Source organism: Phalacrocorax aristotelis, chromosome 18 (assembly GCF_949628215.1).
Source record: "Phalacrocorax aristotelis chromosome 18, bGulAri2.1, whole genome shotgun sequence".
In the NCBI taxonomy this organism is placed as follows: domain Eukaryota; kingdom Metazoa; phylum Chordata; class Aves; order Suliformes; family Phalacrocoracidae; genus Phalacrocorax; species Phalacrocorax aristotelis.
The window spans coordinates 9,156,014-9,177,410 of record NC_134293.1 but is presented as its reverse complement, the minus strand read 5'-3'; the positions used below and the strand labels follow the sequence as shown (position 1 = coordinate 9,177,410).

Sequence of the window (21,397 nt, the reverse complement as noted above, 5' to 3'; positions counted from 1 at the left end):
TTTTCTAGGTGTCACAAGTAACATGAATGGAATTCATAGCAAATTAAATGTGGGAGGTGGGCTCTTGTTGCTTACATGTTATAAAACGTGAATCAGAATGTCTTGAGACATTTCACGTTACTAAGTAATGTAAGGGCTTTCTCCTGGTCAGGGGAGAGGGAAGGGAATTTTAATTTATCTGTAGAGCAGTCTATCTTAACTGTTCAACAGCTGCAAATTCTAAACCATCAACTTAAGTTTATGTGTCAGGTCAGCTCAGCTAGTCAACAACAGAAGAAACAACCTAGTTTCTAATTTCCTTTTGTCCCACTCGAAAGAGCATTAGAACAGAATCTTTCATGTGTGCTATGGCTTTGACTAAAAGTCTTTTATTTCCTTGTCTTACTGAGATTTTTCTCTTTTCATAGGGTTCCACAATGTCTTTGATTAACCTGGAACAAATACTTCCACTGATGTTTCAGGTTGTAATCTCAAATGCTGGCCACCTAAATGAAACTTACCATCTAACACTGGGACTTCTGGGCCAGTTAATCCTGCGACTTATGCCTGCAGAAGTGGATGCTGCAGTGGCTAAAGTCCTTTCAGCTAAACATAATTTGTTTGCTGCGGGAGATGGATCTTCAGTGCCAGAAGGCTGGAAGACAACTCATCTTCTGTTCAGTCTGGGAGCTGTGTGTTTAGACAGGTGCTTTTTAATTTGAACCTATTAGCTACTCTCTGATGACTTAATGCTAATTGTCTTTTATGTGTGCCTCACGCATAGAGCCTTTTTAACAAAGCTGGTTAAACCCGTGCCCTAATTCTGGGAAGGGCTTAGCACCTGCAGCCCTTGTTGCAGTGAGAACCTCTTGATTTCCTTCAAAAGAAGGTTGTTGAAGAGTGGCTTAATTTTCCTGGACTTACCTATGTAGCATGTTATGGCGGAAGAAGTAAGGTTTGGAAGCTTCGAGGAAAACCAAAATACAGTCCTATATTTTTTTGTAGGTCATTAATAATCTCCCATTGAGTTACATACCTCTTGTGTAAATTGGGAAAGGTGGAGAGTGTGTCATCACCAGGGCTGTGGTCTGGATCTGGCCCTTTTATGTAAAAGTTGTTAGAGATTTTTGTATAGTAAAATTGCACTGGAAACAGCAAGGAGGGGCAAGGCAGATGTTCCATTTTGAAGACCCTGAGAAAGCTCTCAAGCATTCTAAGGTTAACATCACACTTGTTAAATCAAACAAATTGGAAAGCATGTGAAATTTAAAGGCAGAATATCCAGAGAATCAGCTGAGGGAAAGGAGTTTCTCAAAGACTAACTTTAGAGCAAGGAGGCCAGTCTCTAGATTTGTGTAGTCCACAGAGAGAAAGCAGGTAGTTACATAGGTGGGAATTAAACCATTTGCTGTTGTGCAAAGAAAAACTTCTGGCCTGTAAACTAAAATTAGGAGTTAAAGGTGACAATGTTCAGGAACGCTTTGATTTGGGACTGTAAACCCTTTAAGAAAACGGAGTAGTATTTATGCTCTAGTGATGAAAAACAAAATGGAATTCATGTGTCAGCTAACCTGAAAGCTTCAAATATTTGGAAGAAGTTATATATGATATGAAAGCTCTAGCTATGACAGATTTGGCAGTGATATGCTGTCTTGAGGGGAAAAATAGTTTCAGGTAAGTATGTAGTCAGCCCTCCTAATACAGACTGCTCTTGCTTTCCAGTCGTGTAGGTCTGGACTGGGCAAGTTCCATGGCAGATATTCTTCGATCTTTGAACTCTTCTGCGCAGTGGCATAATGTGATAGCTGCTTTCACTGACCATTGCATTAAGCAACTGCCCTTCCAGCTAAAGCACACCAATATCTTCACTTTATTGGTTCTGGTTGGGTTCCCTGAGGTAAGTGGCCTATTGATGCTAAAGGAAGCAAAAATTGGTTAGAGCTTTTAGGTTTCTACTTCTAAACACTAGGCATTTAATCAACTGGGGACATCCATTATAAACTGTGAAAACACGGTGTATGTCAGAGTTCACATCTTTCCACTTGCACACAGTTAATGGTTATTTAATGAATAACAACGTAGCTGGTTTTGCCTTGTGTTTCTTTGAGTGCTACTTGTAACTATCATGAGAAAACCAGCTTAGTATGTTTGAGTATCAAAACCAGCTTTTTATACAAGCGAAACAAACCAGTCTCACTCTTGATAGTTATAACTCTGATATATTGCCTGTGTAGCATTAAGTTGTTTGTTGTAGGCATTACTTTTATGGAAAGGAACTGCCATTTTCTAAGGATCAGCAAATACCTGGCAAAGAGCAGATTTTTTCAGCTAAAAACCGCAATACCAAGTATAAGCAAGGGTAACCAATAGAAAAGGTGACTGTGTATTTACAAATAAGTGTTCCAAACAATAACTGCAACTTTTGCTGCAATTTCAGGTGCTGTGTATGGGGACTCGTTCTGTGTACATGGACAATGCTAATGAGCCTCATAACGTGATCATCCTGAAGCATTTCACAGAGAAAAACAGGGCAGTTGTAGTAGACATCAAAACCCGAAAGAGAAAAACAGGTTCTGTGACATTTTTATTTTATCAAAGAATCACAGAGTATTTCCTTACAGTTTTTTGTGGACACCCAAAAGCATATTTTAACTAAACTGCTTGATGCAGGTCTGCAGAGTTTGAGTTCCATTATTAAGTCACCTGATTTTCTGCTTGTAGGTTAAGCCAAATTGTGAAGTTCTGCAGTAAAGATGATGGAGACTCATTTATTTTTATTCAGAAAAGGAATGTTGACCATTTTATTAACTGAGAAATCTCAGAAATAGGCCTTTGATTAAGCAATCGTTTCTGTTTCAAGATTTGCTCACGGCTTCTCTCTTACCCTTTACGGACGTGTGCTTAGTGTTTTAAAACAGCAACTGCAAATTTATAAAATGCACACGCCGCATCTTTGTAGTTAGGTGCTGCCATATAAAGGAAAGGTACTCAGAGCCTGAACGTTTTTGGGGTAGTCCATTTTGTTGCTCCAAAAATATTCTGCATTTTTATGAAGTGCCTGTTTCCACTGTGGGCAAGGTGTGCTACCTACTAGCAAAAGAAGACTAAGAACAAACACAAACCTACCCATCATCGATCAATTGCTTCTGAAGTGATGCTGTATTGGCTGTTTTCAACTGATCGTGTAAAAAAGCGTGCTGTGAGGATGGGCCTAACTTCTTTAGTCATGTACTCTATAAAATGTCAGGAGTCTGTTTTCTCTGCTTTCCTCCTGTCTGGAAGAACTTCTCAAAACAGTTTGGATACCCCTAAAATTTGAGACAAAAATGTAAAAAGAGCTATATGGCATGAAATAGTGTATGCTCCAGGATGTGTGTCTGGACATTTAGGAATAATCCATTCTAGGGCACGTTGGTAGAGTGTGTTGGCTATTATGGTGTCTAAAGGTTATTAAAAATGCCCAGCAATAAAACTCACCAGAAGACAACAACAAAGACCCAGAGCTAGACGCTGCCTCCTGAGTCGCATTCGTTGTACAAGAGAGAATTTTCTTCCTCTATTTCACCTTCTTTTAAAAGCTAGTCAAGCCAAACACCTAACATATAACAAATCAGTTGGATTTGTGGGAGGGAGGGCTTTCAGCTTTGGCATACACAACTTAATAATTGTGAAGTTAATAAAGCAAAGGTTATCCTAAGATTTGACTAATGAAGTTCTTTAAAAGACACTTGGAAAAATAAACAGACTAAACTGCTTTTTTGGTACTGAAGAAAGCTGTGGATATAATTTTATAATTATTGTGTTATGTATTATATCTAATTTTTTTATGGTTGACATTTTCAACAGTAAGATCAGCGAGATTTATTTAATCATATCAATTGCAAGTTAGAATATTCCCCGTTTTAATTTTAAATACAACATGTGCTGCTTTGTATGTGGTACTGTTTCTGTGCAAATATGTGCAGACAGTCAGCTGTTGCCAGAAGTTACCTGGGGGTTTTTTAACTTGCACTGAAAAATGAAATATTTTCTTGACTATTCAATGAATCTGAGATAATTTCAGTACAAGAGTATAATTTTGTCACAGCAAGGCAGATATGTGGTGGTTCTACAGTCTCTTTAATGTGACTGTGGTTATTAGAATGTACTTCACGTATGGATTGTGTTCTTGTTTCAGCCTACTCATATCTACTGGTAAGACATGATTTCACAACGTTTTAAGAGGAACATAGTGAACTGTGTTTTTTCTCTCTTGTAGTGAAAGATTATCAGTTGATTCAGAAGTGTGGACAAGAAGGCAGTGATTCCCAGACCCAGCTGAGACAGTACCTCCAGCACTTTGTTCTTATATCCACTCACCTTCTGCAAACCAGCATGGACAGTAGCTATGCTGAGGCAGTGGAGGCAACTTGGGTCTTGTCGCTCGCTCTGAAGGGGCTTTACAGAACACTTAAGGTATCTTTTGCCTGACGTGTAGAACATAATAGATAAATAAAAGTCCGTGTTCTACCTTGTGCTACAGGAACTTGGGTACTGACTAAGCACATTGGGGAACTAACACAAGTTCATTCTCTCACAGCTGGCTCCTTTTATCCCCTGATGGCAGGGGGTTGAAATGGTTGCGAGGCTTTAAAAAGCATTTGTGAGTCAGATTTGAAAGTTGAGTGGCTTTTCCTCTGTGGGGGCTGACCATTCATGAAAGCTGAAGAAGAAATTTGTAGGGATAGCGCTTTATGGAGTGAAGCTCACTTGCCCCTTTTCTTACTCCTGAAGTATTTGAAGGGGGGGTCTGGATTTTTTTGGACCGTCAGAGCGAGACAGATATCCAGTTACTACTCTGTGTGTGTCATAAGTGATACTCTTAAGGTATTTGAAGTGGGGATTTGTATTTTGGGGTCTTTTGGGGAAATGAAAGAAAAAGATTCCCAGTGTAATTCATCTAGGCAGGAAGTTTAATTGAGGCTGTGTGATAAGGCCTTGCAAGGATTGTGATGCATCGTTCCCTTTTTACTTACTTGTGTGTGTCTGTGTGTAGATTCATGGCTTTAAGGAGATCCAGGCTGCCTTTCTTCAGTCTGGTTTACTGAAGCTTCTAGTGAAAAAATGTAGCAAAGGAACTGGTTTCAGTAAGACCTGGCTTCTGAGGGACTTGGAGGTAAGAAAAGTTACGTTTTGTAAGAAGTCAGGCTTCACACAGTGGTGTGAAAGGTTACGGCACTGCACTTCCCTTCCGTGAAGAAAGTATCAATAGTATTTCTAGTTAGTCTTTACAAAAATGTCGCTTACCTGTATCCCTGAATTTGTCTTCCTCTGTCAATCATAACTGTGTAGATAATAGTCTAACTTCTCTAAAGCAGGAGCTGGTTTTAATTAATCTGATTGGTATTTGAAAGAAATTTTCAAGACGAGGCATTAACCACTAGCTCAGTTTCTTTTATGAATTTTATGTAGCCTGTTCTTGAAAATTCCATTCTTCAATTTAAAAAAAATAAATAATCTCAAAGAAAAACATTACTTGCATTACTCACTGACATGTACAAGGTATTACTGCAGTGCCATATAGGGAGATCAATATGCATTTCTTAATGTTTGTTAATTGCTGGAAGATAGTGGCAAGAGTTGTGTTAACTTGCACTTAGGGCAGTAGCGACGAGAGAGAGAGAGAGAGATATGCCCTGGAATTCCTCTGAAAAGTTGCCCCAGGTGGTTGGTTAGAAATACTGCAGAATCAGATCTGGACTGTGGGGTTTTGCTGCCTCCTGACCTACAGCCAGAGAACCAGCCCTGACTCAGAGAGGTGTCCCACCTTCCTCCCCTTTGGGCAGCATCGTACCAAATGAGTGTTCTGCTCTGAGCACGAAAATGTCTCTCCATAGCTCTGCCTGCATTAATCCTTAGAACTGAGGCTGGCACAAATTGGAGGACCAAGGAAGTGTGTAACGTTATTTTCTTCCTGTTACAAGCACTAGTGGTGTTGGCTGTGCTGAAGCCAACGGTACGTTTTCAAAGGAGGAGAGTGTGTAAGGGCATCGCTGGCTTTTTGGTGATAGTCACCTCTGCTCCGTTCTTGTGTAAGAATACTCAAACCTTTAATGTAATGAAATGGTTAAATAATTATTGTCTCAATTTTTTATATTTATGGCTAATTGCTTAAGTTGCCTTTATAGCTGCCTGGAAGGTGTAACTCATTTGTGAAGTGGGGAGCAGGTTGGTTTTGTGTTTTGGGCTTCCCTCCCCCCCTTTTTTTTTTTTTTTAGGTGCTGCTTCTTTTTAGAGTAGGATGTGTTAACCACTGTCCAAGTCTTATAATGTTCTTATAAAATGCTGATTGCAGATACACTAATAATATCTACAGCTGTCACACCATATGCTACCTTTTTTCTATGTAGATTTTGTCAATAATGCTGTATTCCTCAAAGAAAGAGATCAGTTCCCTGGCTGAACGTGAGGATACTGAACTGGAAGAAAGGGAACAAGACCAAGATGTGGAGCAACCCGTCGTTGGTCCTGTTGATTTAGAGCAGAACAAACTTGATCCTCTGGAGGGTTTGGATGAAGCCACCAAAATATGCTTCTTGGTAGTTAAACTTAATTTTACCTCCTTTGAAGTTACTGTGAATTTGTTAGTGGCATAAAATACTTCATAGTTTATGTGGCTGTTTTTCTTATAAATTTACCAAATACGGGTCAATGATTTCAATGTATTGTTATCTAAAGGAAATAAACTAGAACTACCTTAATAAACGCTACAAAATCATTATAAAGCTTTTTGCCAAATTGCTTTTAATTTTTACTAAACCAGATATTCGGTTCATTAATTTGGTACCTATATGATAAGTGGGTAAACAATACCTAGGTCATCCTTAAAAAAACTCTTCTTTCTTTTTCCCCTGTAATGTAATTTTTTTTAATTTATTTTTTATTTCTCCTTGCTCAGATGACACATGATGCACTCAATGCACCTCTCCATATTCTTCGAGCCATGTATGAGTTGCAAATGAAAAGAACAGATTCTTTCTTCCTGGAAGTTCAAAAGAGGTATGTGAAAGACTGGGTCCAGCAGAAAAACAAAGTTGTTAGATGTGGGTGGTACCCTAAGATCTAATAGGTGCCGAGTAGAAGTTGTTCAAGGATATGTTTGGTTTTCATGTGTGAAAAAGTAAGGAAATAAACTCCCGCTAAGTTGTATTTATGGAAGCAAGCCACTATCTTCTGAAATACATCATATTTTCTTTTCAGTATGGTAACTCCCATATGAAGATCTACTATGTCTCTAAATTATCCAAACTGAGAAAGTATGGAGACCGTACGACCTTATTGTGGCTTTTAGTAATCAAAGCGTGTTGTGGAGCCACCATCTTCCCACAGAGATGAGCAATTTTATAACATGTAAAACCTTTGACTTGTTAGAACAGGGAAGCTAGTTAACATAATATGATAAAAATAGGTAGAGATTAATGAATCTTCCTAAAACAGAAGGTGGGAAGATGAATTTGCATTTAATTGCACTTATTTAGTTTGCAGTACTTCCAAAACACATTTGTATGCTTCTTTTCCTTTTGCGTCTTTTAAGGTTTGATGGAGATGTAATTACAACAGATGAGAGGATCCGAACACTGGCTCAGAAATGGCAACCCAGCAAGCGTTTACGATTGGAGGAGCAGAGCTCAAAAGCAGTAGATACAGATATGATCATCCTACCCTGTTTGGTATGTACATCTCCACAAAAAGAAGTACTTGTGAAATAATTAATTTAGGCATTGAATAACTTCAGTTTTGCTTAGTAACTTCAAACCTGAGAGCTAGTTTTTTTTCATTTTAACATCTGAAATAATCTGTTGTTAATGTTTTACATCAAAATGAATGAGCAGGTACAACACGAAGCAAGTATTTCCTCCTTGTAATTTCTTCCTTAAGAGGAAGTAAGAGGACAAATTGTGACTGCACACTGTAATTTCCTCTCCTTATACGAGAGAGATTGTATCCAATTACTGTAAGCTTATGCCTAAGTGTTACTCTTTTAGCATGTTATTGTTATCTTACAGTAATTTCAGCAGTACAAGGAAGCAAAGAGTTCGTCTTGTAAAGTAGACACTGCACTTGGAAGCTTGATGTTTTGCATTCAATAGCATGGTCCCACAGATCTTTGGCTTATCTTTGATGCTGGTTCCTGGCTGCGTGGTATCACCAGCACAGTTCTATAGCAAACTGGATCAACGGCTTCCTGAAGTAGTTTCACATAATTATAAGGAAAAAATAAAATAGGCCTTACAACAGCTTATACGGAGGCTGTGAAATATCCACCCCTGGAAAGTCTACAAATCTAACTGGACAAAGCCTTGATTTTTGAAGTTGGCTCAGCTTTAAGTCAGATTTGGACCAAATGATCTCCAGAGGTCCCTCCCAACTTGCCTCATTAGGTCTCACAAATAGCATGGCACTTTGTTGCTTTACCTCTGTAGGTCAGCTTAAATTAACGCTTCTGGTTAGAACTGTAACTGCTATTTCTGCTCGTGTGTACAGTCATGAATGCATCAGTGTATAGTGAAGTCTGACATATACAGCGTCTTTGAGGAATTCTGTCCCTGTAGGTGTGTGAGAGATCGCACTTTTGTGTTCTTTGATGCATCTGTTTTTCAGTATGTAAAAGACAAATGAATTTGTAAATTCAGCTTGCAGTCTGAGGGACTGGTCAGATATCCAAACGTAAGGAAGCGAAATGTTGAGAGCCTATTTTCAAACTTGTGTTTCTTTTTTGCAGTCAAAGCCTGCGCTCTGTGATAAAGCAACAGAAGAAACCAATCCGGTCGCCCAGAAACTGATAACCAACACAGAGAGTGATCTACAGCTTAGTTATGCCAAGCAACGTCGCACTAAAAGTTCGATACTCCTGCACAAGGAGCTGGACTCTAGAAGTAAAAAAGCTGTGAGGGACTACCTGTATCGTGTGAACGAGGCAACTGCTGTTCTTTATGCCAGGCATGTGCTGGCATCGTTGTTAGCAGAGTGGCCAGATGATGTGGCAATAAATGAGGAAATCCTAGATCTTAGTGGCCCAGCCCATATGACATACATACTGGACATGCTTATGCAGCTAGAGGAGAAGCAGTTATGGGAAAAAGTAAGTGGATTTCACTCATGCGTGTGAACAAGCCCTGTGCCTACGTGCCACGAGACCGATTAACAAAAATACTTGCAGTACCTTTTCTTAAACTAAATTGAAACTCCAACGTTTAAATTAGTTCTGGAAAAGCAGTAGGAATCTGTCAGTGTCTTAATGGACTGATTTTGGTAACAGAAAATGGAAAAACTAGCTCCGTGGAGACAAATATTTCAGTTATGAAAGAGCTATATGGGAAAGCCAGTCTTACAGAGAAATTGGTAGAATAGGCAGTCTGTTTTGAAAGCTGCTTTTTATTAGGTCTTGCTGTGTATATTGTAATACCTGCTGCTCCATTGATGAGCTGACTGTTACCGTGGTGGAAGTGATCGTGGAATTACAATAGACTGTTGTAATGAAAACGTCAGCTCGACGCTTCACAGCAGTCGAAGCAAATCAAGTGCTGGGAATCTTCAAAGAAGGAATTGAAAATAAAACAGAGGCATCAGTATGCCACTGACCTGCTAGTATGCTCTCACCTGGACTACAGCGTGTGACCTGACTCCCTCGTCTCTTCTAAAAAAAAGAAGATGCAGTACAACTGGAAGAGATCTGGAGAAGGGTGGCAGGGATTATTATAGCCATGGAATAACTTCAGTATGAGGAACCAGCTGGTTTTCTTCATCCTGGATCTTTGCCCTGTAGGGGCATTGAGGGAGGAGGAATAATGAAAAAGTCTGTTCCTCTTTCTCTGTAGTTCTAAAACAGTAAGCAGCAAACAAAAGTCACCAGCAAGTATTATTCACTGACCCTCCCAGTAAGAAAACAAAGGAGTGTCAGATTAAGGTAATAAGCAGCAGGTCCAAAACAAACCAAAAGAACTGGTTCTTGACGCAGTATGTCATTGAAATTGTTGCCACAGGGTGTTTATATAGGTTCAGAAAATGACAGGATGAACTGATAGAATAAAAATGTGTTAGGGCATATTAAATACAAAAGCATAGCCTTTGTCTTAGGCTGTTCTGCAAGTGTGTGGAGGCAAAGAACGCATTAAGGGAACTATGGTACACACTGTCTTTGTTTTTTAAACTCGTTTCCCCCAAGAAATCCATTCCTGGCTGATGTGGAGATGAACCTTTTGGTCTGAGCTTGCACTATGTTTTATAGGAGGAGTTAGAAAATTGCAGATGAAGAGATGTAACAGGTTGCTATAATGAGCTGGGAAGATCTTAAGTCGCAGGACTCCTGATTCAGAGCTTTTGTGCAATTTTGAAAAATTTGGAAAAAGTGGAGACTCAAGTTTTTCTGAATTATCATTTAGTATGTCCTGATAGACTGAATGGCATTTTTTTTGTATTTTTCAAGACGCAGCTCTTGCACCTAGTGCTTTCTAACTCTGCAGCCTCTTAACTGATACTTAATCATTCCTCCTTATACACGGAGCTGTACATTTTGAAGGCTAAAACATGTGACACATTCTATTCAAATCAAAACCTGTAGGCATGGAAGGTAGAGGTGTCTTTTTACTATGTTAACAAAGTTGTTGTTTTAAAACATCTTCCTTGTTTACAGCTTTAGTTTACTGTTAAATGCTTTATGGATTAGCCTTGATTCTAGCATTTGTGGAAGGAGATGTAGCTAATAGCTCTCGCATTTTTATCAGATAAAGACTGAAAGGTCTGGGACAGAGTGAAGTATTCTGCACTTACAGAGATGACACTTGGAGACGTAATTTGTGAATTTGTCTTGTTTCTTGCTAGTAGCTCAATCCTCTCTTGGGAAACATGGTGAGGATAGAAATGACTTTCGTGTCAGTCACCAGCATGTAAGTTTGTAAATGTTTTGATAGCAAATTCTATTTACATGACGTGTTGCTTCTCCCCAGATTCTACAGAAAGTACTGCATGGGTGCAATGAGAGCATGCTAGGAACAATGGCATTGACAGCTTGCCAGTTCATGGAGGAACCCGGAATGGCAGTCCAGATGCGCGAATCTAAACATCCGTATAACAACAATACCAATTTTGAGGTAAGGTACACATGTATCGCAGTGCAGTGGGTTTGCATGACTTGAAGACTGGTTGAAAAATATTAATGCTCTGTGTGTATACCCGTGGGACTTCTGTGCTTGAAGCTCCTGTGAAATGTCCTTTTCAGTCTTGCTTTTGAAGAGGCTGATGCCAAATGACTGAGGCCTTGTCCTGTAAGGAATGTGTTGTGTAAGGCACACTACTGCAGTCCTAATTTAATCATGTGGAAAGTGCATAACTTAAAGGGTTTTACTACGCATGAGTTTGAAGCAGATCATATACTTAAATGGTTTCAGAGCCTTAATGAGCAAATATTTCTACCCTTTCATGCAAAGATCTGTTTCACTTGGCCTGTTACTTCCTTGTGCTCCTAGATGAAAGCTAGTAGAGGAGTCTTTTTTTTTTTTTCTTGTATTTCTCGTTTTAGACTATCTTGCCCTGACACAAACAGTTTCTGATTTTCTTTTCTTCGTATTGTTTGAAACCATTTTTCTGCTAGAGTTTGCTATAAGTATTTATTGCCTCTGGGCAGTCTTGGGATTTTTAACTGCACTGCAGCTTTTTATTTTTAAAATGGATATAAACCTTTAGGTTCTGGCAATGAGATCAGTGTCAGCAACAATTACAGCTTTTTAAAACAAACAAAAACAACAAAAAAACCACTAAGGCATTGCTAGCAATTAATTTTTACACTTGTAACAGCTAATGCAAACAATAGACCATGCTTTACATTTGTTAAATTAGCTCCCAATAAAAATAATGAAGACTCTTTTTTTGCCCCATGGAGATGCTGTAATATTTGTCATATCTCCCTTGTTTGGATGGTGAAAGTTAAGTGGCTTCTTGGCAGGTGATATAGTATTACAGTATACAAAGGTGATGTGTTTATTTCTCAGGATAAAGTTCACATTCCCGGTGCTATCTACCTCTCAATCAAATTTGACTCTCAGTGTAACACAGAAGAAGGCTGTGATGAGTTGCTCATGTCCAGCAGCAGTGACTTCCAGCAGGATCGGCACAGCTTCAGTGGGTCTCCGCAGAAATGGAATGATTTTGAGCTTCCAGGTGAATATGCAGTGTTTTACAGTGCAAATGTGTAGGATATTAGTAGTATCCAGGACTCCTGAGGGAAACTGCTGAAAGATGACAGTTAAATGCAGGTGTTCCTGAGGCGAGGAGGGGGAACCGCTTTCTTGTCCCAGTCTGTTTGCTCTGACGTGCTGCTCTTGCATTTGTTTCTTATAAGTAGGCTTATCGGCTGTTCTGCTACTTGACCTTTTTCTTTCCACGCCTCACTCAAAGCATGCACTTAGCTACTGGAAACAAATTTTGATCTTGATTCTGTTCCAGCACAGCCCTTGTTCTGCACGATATTCACTTACATTGTTTCTGCCTTGTCTTACTTTCCACAGGAAGCAGAAAATAAAAAAAAAAAGCTTATCTTTTGTCTCTGTACTAGTGCTCAGAGCAAATAAAGAGTGCATGCCAATGCCTTATCTCCAGTGCTTGCTGCAGAGCATAGCTGTAAAAAAGTCAGTCGTTTGACCGACAGCTTCAGTCTCTATTCTCTAAGCACGTTTTTGATAACACAGTAGCAAATGCCAGTGAGCTGGAAGACCACATGGTCCCATGCTGTTTAGGTTAAGTTGCTGTGACCACTGAGCACTGTGGCATTGCAGGAAGCTTTTGACTTCGAGTACTGTCAGTAGCTGTAAATAGATTTAAGAACTTCCTTAGCAAAGGAGTTTGGGTTACAAGGTGCTAGTTAGAAACAAATGTGTGCTCTGTAGAAATATTTCTTATTTTTATGCTCTTTTCTGTCCTCCTTTTCCTCCCAAACAGTTGCAGAGGCTTGCCAAGAAACTGAACTTTGAGGCCCGTTGTTTTTGGAGCAGCCTTGGCTGTGAAACTTGAGTTTCACCTGTGAAACTTCACTTCCAGCCAAGGGTGTCTGGATTAAGGCTCTTGATTTCACTCAGCAGGCTTTAGCTGAAACCAGGCATTTGGGGGCTTCTGGGCTTTTCATTTGATGGCAGGGCTTTCTCAAGGCTCCTCGGAGTAGGAGAGAGCAATGGCTCCATTTCATGATGTAAAGAGGAACAGGTTTTCAGATTTCTTCTTTTTTTTTTTTAATCCTAAAATATGTTTTCAAAATTTTTCTTCTTCATGAAACTTTGAAAATGCTGCTTCCCAGTTAAACTAGCATGCTTGTCCCAGGGTGATAGGATTTTTCATGGAACAGAGGAAATTCTAAGTTTTAACCAGATCTAATATTACAGGGCACGATAGCTAAGGATTTGTTTTGTTTAGCATTACAGCTAACTACCTGTTTAACTCTGTGAAGCTGTAGATGTTACAGTGACAATAACTTTGTGAATGTTCCACTGCCTGACTGTAAATGGTGAAACATTTTGATGGTTCTTCCACTTTCAAGTGGTTAAGTTTAACCATTTTGCTCCCTAGAGTAGAAGTGTGCGATTTAACTTTCTGACAAGTAAAAGCAGTGCAGCTTTACTTTCACATTTTTTTAACCTTCTGTTTAATGGGCTGTGAACTTGGCTTCTTTTTTCATAAATCATAACTGATCCATAACACAACTGGAAAAGTGAAGTTTAGCTGTGTGTACATTATAGAGTTTCTTTAGCTCCCTCTTCTATGTAGCTGACAAAAATGTAAGCGACATTATCCTTCTAAGGCTCTGTATCCAGTGGAAACCATTCTGCATTTTGCTCCAGCCTTCTTTTTATCACCCTGTTCGGTGCATTCCATCATTAACCAAAAAGTAAAAGATCACCTCTCTTGAATGGCGATGTCTAGAATTAATTTATGACTGACTTTTCATCTGAATTGTAGTTGTGGTAGCAAAACTAACTCAGAAGGTAGTAATGTTGATTTTCCTCCTGCCCCTGTACACAGGAGACACACTCTATTACCGATTTACTTCTGACATGAGTAACACTGAGTGGGGTTATAAGTTTACAGTGACAGCAGGTCACCTTGGAAGGTTTCAGACAGGTAAGCACTGCTCAGAATGTATTGGAAAGGACTTTTTGGAGTTATTTTGCTGAGCTTTGACAGACTTGTGTTTATCCCTTTTTTTATTATTTAAAATTTGCTTTCTCCAGTGTTTTGGAAATAACATAGTTAGTCTTGTTCAAGCTGAAGCTTGACTAGTGTCTCTTACCTGCTATGACTTTATGCTAGAAATACCAAATCTTCACAGAGTCTTGGAGATAACAATTATAATAATGTTATTTGCGTTCAAAGTCTTGTGATATGACAGTAATTGCACGCAGGATTTAGTAAACACTCCAAGGTGCCGTAATTGGAAAAAGAAATTATTGTAATTGTGTTTTTAAAAAGTAGTCATCCATTAAAGTAGGCTGGTTCTGGATCTAATGTCTAGATACAGCATAAAAGGTTTTGTTATTTTACTTTAGAGCTTAAATATTGCTAACAAAATTGAAGCCGGTGGATGACTTGCAGTCAGCAAAACTCTGCTGCATACCACATAATAGTGAGGGCCGGCGTTCTGTTTGCCTTATTTGGGCAAAACTTTAACTTCAGATTAGGATTCCCTCTAATTATTATCTAAGTTTTGCCCCAGAAAAGACTTGCGATGTCAGGATGTAACCTAGAATTATCTCAGATTTTTGTTTGGTATTTTTCTTTGATATTTCTTGCTCGGCAGAGCAATTCTTAGTATACGGAGAAGAGAAAACTGAATATATGAACAGAATTGGTCCCTACAAAAGTAACAGCTGTTTGAATCTTTTCTTTTCCCCCCCCAGGGTTTGAAATTCTAAAGCAGATGCTGTCTGAGGAAAGGGTAGTTCCTCACCTCCCACTGGCCAAAATCTGGGAGTGGCAGGTCGGGGTAGCGTGCCGTCAGACCGGTCACCAGCGTTTGAAGGCTATTCACTTGCTCTTGAAGGTAGTGCAGTGCAGCGCCCAGAGGTAAGTGCACTGTTCTGCCGTGCACACTAGAAGGCAAAGGGCAGGCGAAGAAAAAGTGACCAAGCTGGTATTGTTTTGAAGCCAGAAACCCATGATTTGAAGTAGGTATTCTTAATTTGCCTTTCAGATAAAATTCACAGTGCCTTGATAGCAGAAACTATCTGCTTATAATAGTTATAAAACTATTATAAGCAGTTTTTAAAAACATTTTCTCTTCTTCTTTGGCTTTTAAAAAAGTCCCATGAATCCAAATGTGGTTGTAGTAAAGGAAAAAAAATCACACCAATACAGGTCAAAAAATCGATCTCAAGTAATTTTCTAGAAATATATTCTCTTTGTATTAGTTGTACTTCAGAATTAAGGTGAGGATGGAATAATAAACTGGTGAAATGATGATCTGATTCTCTATAAAGTGAATAACTTTTAAATTATTTTTAGTTGTACCACTAAGCCTGTAATTGAATTTTAGGAGGGATAGGTGTGCTAATGTGTGGCATGGGTATTTCTTATGGAAGTACGCGTTCAAAAAATGTTGAGCTTTTATAGTGTTTTGCAAATGTGTATAGTCGCATTAACTCAACAGAAATGCTGGAAACAAAGGCAGCAATGCTGGACACTTACCTCGGTTATGTCTTCTCAGTTAAGAGCAAGCAAAATCATGTCAATAACAGCATCCTACTTGCTTGCTTCGATAAAGGAGAAGTCAAGAAGTATATTCACATATAGTAATAAAAATGAACAATTACGTAAAACTATTGCTTGACTCTGTAAATTTTAGATACACTGATCTGCACGCAAGTCTGAAATACTGATTTTGGTATTACTTGTAATCACGGATTTATTACTTTTTCAAGTTCCCTTGTTTTTTTTTTATTCAGAAAATGTCTGCCTTGTCATGTGGACAACAAATTTAGTTGCTAAAATATCAAGTTTCCATTGTACTTGTAATATTTAATATTTTTCTTGTGTTTGTCAGATGGTAGGTTCTGAAATGGACTACCCCTTTCTCCCCCCCTACTAAGTGATATTTGTCATCCCATCTGTATGACAAGTGACATTTGGGTTAGCGAGCTTTAACTCAGGAGTAGGAAGGAGGCAGGGTTGGAGTTGTTTGTAGAGCTATATATCAGTTTTTGTCTGTCTGCCTTCTACAAGGGCATCATCTGCTGGGTGCTGTAGTTCGGTACAGTATACTTCGAAGCAGTGGAGCTAGAGCATTTAGCAAAGTGATGTATACAGTTATTTTAAAGTCCTCATTTCAGGAGGCCACTCAGTTTTAGAAAAGTCATTTAGACATATTCATGGATATCAGGTTTTCTCTACTTCACTGATTCAGGATGAAATTCATTGTGCTGAAACACCTGACTGAATTTAGATTCTAAAATACTTCTTGTGTTTCTCCCTTCATTTATACATCTAACTGTCAAAACCGTATGTTTTTGGTCTCTGAAATTCGTTTGGGGTTTCCTGCCCCTTCACCCCCATTCCCCCAAAACAGGCATAATCATCATGGTTACTCACTATTTCATCTAAATTACCTTTTCTTTTTTTTTTCTTTTCCCTCCAGGGACTGTGACCTCACCTTGTTGAAGCCACTTTGGCAGCTTTTCACCCATATGGAAAACAACTTGTGTCATGACATGACCAAGCCTGGTATTCTCCTTCCTCTTCATCGTGCACTTGCAGAACTCTTCTTTGTTACAGAAAACAGAGTTAGTGTAAGTAGTTCATGTATTTGTATCCCTCCTCTCCCCGGTGCTGGGAATGATACGTGGTTCAGTGTTAAACTAAAGGCAGTTTTCTTTTTTTTTCTTGGCAAAGTTCATCAGAGCTTTAGAAACTTTAAATGCTTCAGAAACATTAACAACTTTCTCTTGTAGAGTCTGGTAGTGAATTCTAATAGAGGGGCATACTGCTCCCTTATCCGTCGTGGGCCCTTAAGTAATAGTCGTGACTCCTTGTGTGATTAAGGCAGTAGGCCTTACATATGAACAGCCTGTAATGAACTGATTTCTGTGGTCGCAAACTGTGCTCTAGTTCAAGAGAGTCTTGGGTGTAGTTCTGATGCCTTTGGTTCCCGGGGACTGCTATGATGATTGGCATTTTAATGTTAATTAGTAGGATATCACCTTTGGCAGAAACGTTGGTGTTCATTGAATGTTTTCTGGCTGCAGGAGCTTGGATCTCTACAGGAGTATTTGCTTGCCTTAAATACTGAAGATCATCTTCATCGCTGCACAGCACAGGTAATAGGATTGCACAATCCCAGTGATGTGTGTATTTGTCAGTTTTCTGGCAGATAGAGATAACAAGTGGTTTCTGATTGCCTAGTGGAGTTTTGAAAATAGATATGAATGTACTTGGGCTTTACAGTACTGTGACAATAGGCCTCTGAAACTTGTGAATGAACTGCACACAAATGCTGTTCTCCTTTAACAGTCAGATGACGTGCCACAGACTGGCCGTTGGGTGTAATCAGCTGTATCTGTTTTACCGAATTGGCTTCTCAATGGCCAAAACATGGGAATGGGGAAGGACTTTCAGCAACTGGAAATGCAGTTGCCTTGCCAAAACTGCCTGGATGCATGACCAGGCATGACTGCACTGCCAGGAAATGACCGGGTAGAAACAGGATGGCTATTTATCTATTTAATTTCATACAAGGATTTCTTTACAGGTTGGGACTGAGGAGATTCATTGCCATGACTTTGTTTTTCCTTCTCTCTTATAGGCCCTGAAAAACATTGCTGCTATCAGCCTCGCCATTAACTACCCAAACAAATCAACAAGTTTCTGGAATGTTTAATACTGGCTCAGGCCGGAGTGCATGGGATAGAGTAGTTTGTCCATAGGACACTGGAACAAACATCTTAACTTCGTTCAGGAAAAGTTCCTTCAGCTTCAGTGTATGAGCACTCTGCAGCCTTCCTTCCTTCCACCTTGATGTAGAATTTGTAAAAGTAAAAGCGCACTTCAATGAAAAAGCACATCTTGAAGTAACTCACGCGTCGCCTACAGTTATGTATGCACATATTGTAGCATGTTAGAGTAAACAGAACAATATTTTTTTTATTCAGAGGAAGTAAACAAAAGAAGGTAGCTGAAGTATGAGAATGGAAGGCTCCTGCATTGGTATCGTCTGCCTCCAAGGGAACTTGATTGATGGAACGTGACGGCTTTGAAAATACTGCTGAACTTGGAGTGATGCCGTCAGCAGCATCTATTATATATCATTGAAGTGAAATAGGCAAGCTGTGTGGGCTGATGCAGAAAGGGTCCACACTTGAATCCTGTCATGTTTGCTTTTGCTTTGAAGGCTACTACCCAAGGAAAAGAACCTTAATTCTTACTAAACTACAGGTTGTAAAACCTGTAAAATTCTGGGTGACTTGCATAGCAGTTAAAGGATTTCAGTTTCAGAGCATCCCTGTGCAAGAGATTAACATTTCTCCTGTTCTTTGATTTGATCAGCCGGATCATCTACTCTTAATTTATCTCTGATGTGTTATTCTAAATAGTACGTGATTCTAGTGCAGAGAGCAGAGGCTGGCCTCCATTGACAAAGCAGAGGTAATATGAAGAACTGAGAAACTTGCATGTTTCTTGAAGATCATGTCTTTACAAGAAATTACTCATGAGGCTTTTTTCTTTAATTATTTCCATACTAGTGACTTAGGAGGTCTTTCTTGGCAATCTTGGGAACCCGGACTCCCAGCACTTAGGATGGGGGTTAATGATCAATCCAGTCTTATCTTAGAGAGCAATAACTGCGTTACTTTTAGTGAACATGGAATGAATTGCAGTCCTTATGCTGAAATAAATTGGCTTTCTTCCTGCTCAGCTATGCTGATTATTCCCTTTCCAAAGAGTTAAAAAGAACATAGAAGGAATTGGGGGTGTATTTTGTATACAGTTATACAGTATGTAGAGCTGGTCTTTGTCAAGTGTTAATTCAGAGAACTTCTTATGCTAATTATTTTCTTCTTCCTTTCCGCACCTCAACAGTAGGATATGAAAAAAAGGCAACCAAGAGCTTCAGTGGTAACTGAATGCAAGTTGTGTAAAGGCAGTGGCTCTGTCAGAAGGGAATACGCTTTTTGACTTTGCTTGTCCAAAAGGTGTGCCTAAATAGCAATGTGCAACGTGCACAGGAGCACCACTTCAGGGGATGACCTCTGAACTGATGGTCTCGTCAGCTGGGGCTGGAATTTTAAGGGTGGTCCAATCTCCCTCTGAGAGGGAAGCATGCAGTAATACATCCCCTTTTTTTTGGATGGCCTTTACTGCTGTAGTTAAAGATGTTTTGACTTCTGTTCAGCCAGGTGAATGCAAAGGGAGTGCTTCTTCAGGGGATAAGGTTGAATCAGAATGTGGTTATGCTGCCTGAAAGACTTAAAACTGAAGACCAAGAAGCACTATGCTGAAGCCATTGCCTTCAGGAATGGAGTGGCCCTCTTAGCAAACGAGAATGCCAGAATTCAGGAAAAATGTACTGTTTATCAAAGACTGAAAGGAGACGGAGAGATACTGCTCTGAAACCCCTCCTCGAGCATACTGTAGTTGAAGGTTAAAGCCCTCCTTCCTTCCTCAGTGAGATCACAATGGGAAGGGAATTATCAAAGCTGCGGCATATCTTTAACTCATGGATCCTTTTGTTCCCACACTCGAGCGACGTATTTGAGTTTGGAATCTCACTGCAGGGGTCTCAGAGATCCCTGAGGAACCAACTGCTTCACACTTTAATAGCACGAACAGATCCTGGGAACAGGGAGTTGCTCCACCAAAATCAGACGTTCTTGAGTCTACTTTAGGGAGCCGTATCGATGGGACAGGTGAGCATTTTGAAATTGCTCTTCTTGAGCAGTAGGACTTTCTACTCACTGCCTCAGTGTGAATCCATGGCTAAGCAGTCAGGGAACGCGACGGGCTGATTTGCGAAGGCATGTAGCATGCTGCTGAGATCTGCCTGGTTTAGTTAAAGAAGGCTTTTTTCTTTTCTCACATCAGGGATGAAGACTGTAAATAAACCATTCATAGAACCTGTCGTGGCTCTATCATGTTCACGTTTTTTTTCCGTTGGACTGACTTTTTGCTTGCTATGTGAAGACATGAGGCTGCAAGGATGACACAGGAGTGGCCGGTGTTCCTTTCTAGGTGTACCACTTAACTTACTCTACCAGCAGTAACTGGCCTTGTCAGTCAGTCGTCTTGCCCTGAAGGGACTGTCTAGGAACAGTGTCCACTAAATATAATTTCTACCCACTAGATGGAACTGAAGGACTGTGACCTCAGTTGACACTGAATCTGTTGCTGCCTTACAACTCAATCATTCATTACGGATTTTTTAAGAGACAAGAAACACTGATATTTTGTTTTATTCTGATAGTTTTAAAGAAAGGAGGAGAACACCAATAATCAATATTCCTAATCAATTACATTTTGCAAATCCTGCAGCAGTTCCAAGTGGATATGGATGATACTATTGAATAGTATAAAACTGTCTGGAAAACAGGCATGCTGAAAAAAATGTGCCTAATATAAAAAAAATTTTAAAACCAAACAAAAAAAACCCACAAACAAAAAAGTCCTGCCTGAATCACTTATGATGTGTTTAAAACAAACCATATTGTTCCTAATGATACATTTGACTCGCTTTCATTAAACACTTAAAAAAGAGAGTTTTATAATTTCTTTTCTTACGGGTTTACTACTTTGCAATTTTTATCAGTTGTTTAAAATATATCAAACCTTTAGATTTATTCCAGTTCAGTTCAACATGTATAAAGAAAGCTACAGATGTGGGTAAAATATGCAAATGAAGAGAAATATATTGTAAAAAATCTATAAAAACAAAAAAGTACAACACCGTGTCTGGTTTTTGTTTGCTTTTCTCCTCTCCTCAGTGAATGTGAAACACACGAATTTGCAGCGAGAGCCAGGGTTTTCCCTAACGAACCTTCATTTTCAGCGCCTGTCAGCGAACGCGCTTTTCCTCCTGTGATCAGCCTGTGCCTGATGTTGGGTCGAGCTATGCAGGATACATGCTTCTGGAGATACGTGCTTCTGGAGCTCTCTTAAAATCCAGCCCTGCTGTTTACATTCCAGTGGCCTTGTCCTAAAACTGAAGTTTTCCCATGGATATCCATTGGTTTCAGTGCCTATGTGTGTTTACTTTCTGACCTGAAACAGCTGGGACCCCAGATGTTTTATGTAAAGCTGAGATTTGTGGTAGTATCTCTTGATTCTAATTAGTGGTGTTTATCAGCGATGGTCCTTGTTCCTACCTAGTCCTGTGGGCTTCGTTTAGAAGCTTATTTACCTTGGGTTTGGC

At 39.5% G+C, this 21,397-nt stretch overlaps 1 protein-coding gene across 2 annotated transcripts in view; it reads left to right on the top strand.

Moving 5' to 3' along the window:
• The window catches only part of ZZEF1 (zinc finger ZZ-type and EF-hand domain containing 1), a 59,308-nt gene extending 38,379 nt beyond the window's left edge, over positions 1–20,929 (top strand). For both annotated transcript variants that reach the window (XM_075113467.1, XM_075113466.1), the window contains exons 40-55: positions 408–685; positions 1,702–1,876; positions 2,417–2,549; positions 4,238–4,434; positions 5,015–5,134; positions 6,369–6,557; positions 6,917–7,017; positions 7,553–7,688; positions 8,741–9,100; positions 10,965–11,108; positions 12,006–12,174; positions 14,026–14,124; positions 14,901–15,066; positions 16,634–16,784; positions 17,241–17,312; positions 17,798–20,929. In XM_075113467.1, the coding sequence (XP_074969568.1) occupies positions 408–685; positions 1,702–1,876; positions 2,417–2,549; positions 4,238–4,434; positions 5,015–5,134; positions 6,369–6,557; positions 6,917–7,017; positions 7,553–7,688; positions 8,741–9,100; positions 10,965–11,108; positions 12,006–12,174; positions 14,026–14,124; positions 14,901–15,066; positions 16,634–16,784; positions 17,241–17,312; positions 17,798–17,872 (2,565 nt within the window). In that variant the 3' untranslated portion in view covers positions 17,873–20,929. The remainder of the gene's footprint in view (positions 1–407; positions 686–1,701; positions 1,877–2,416; positions 2,550–4,237; positions 4,435–5,014; positions 5,135–6,368; positions 6,558–6,916; positions 7,018–7,552; positions 7,689–8,740; positions 9,101–10,964; positions 11,109–12,005; positions 12,175–14,025; positions 14,125–14,900; positions 15,067–16,633; positions 16,785–17,240; positions 17,313–17,797) is intronic.
• Positions 20,930–21,397: the final 468 nt, after the last annotated feature.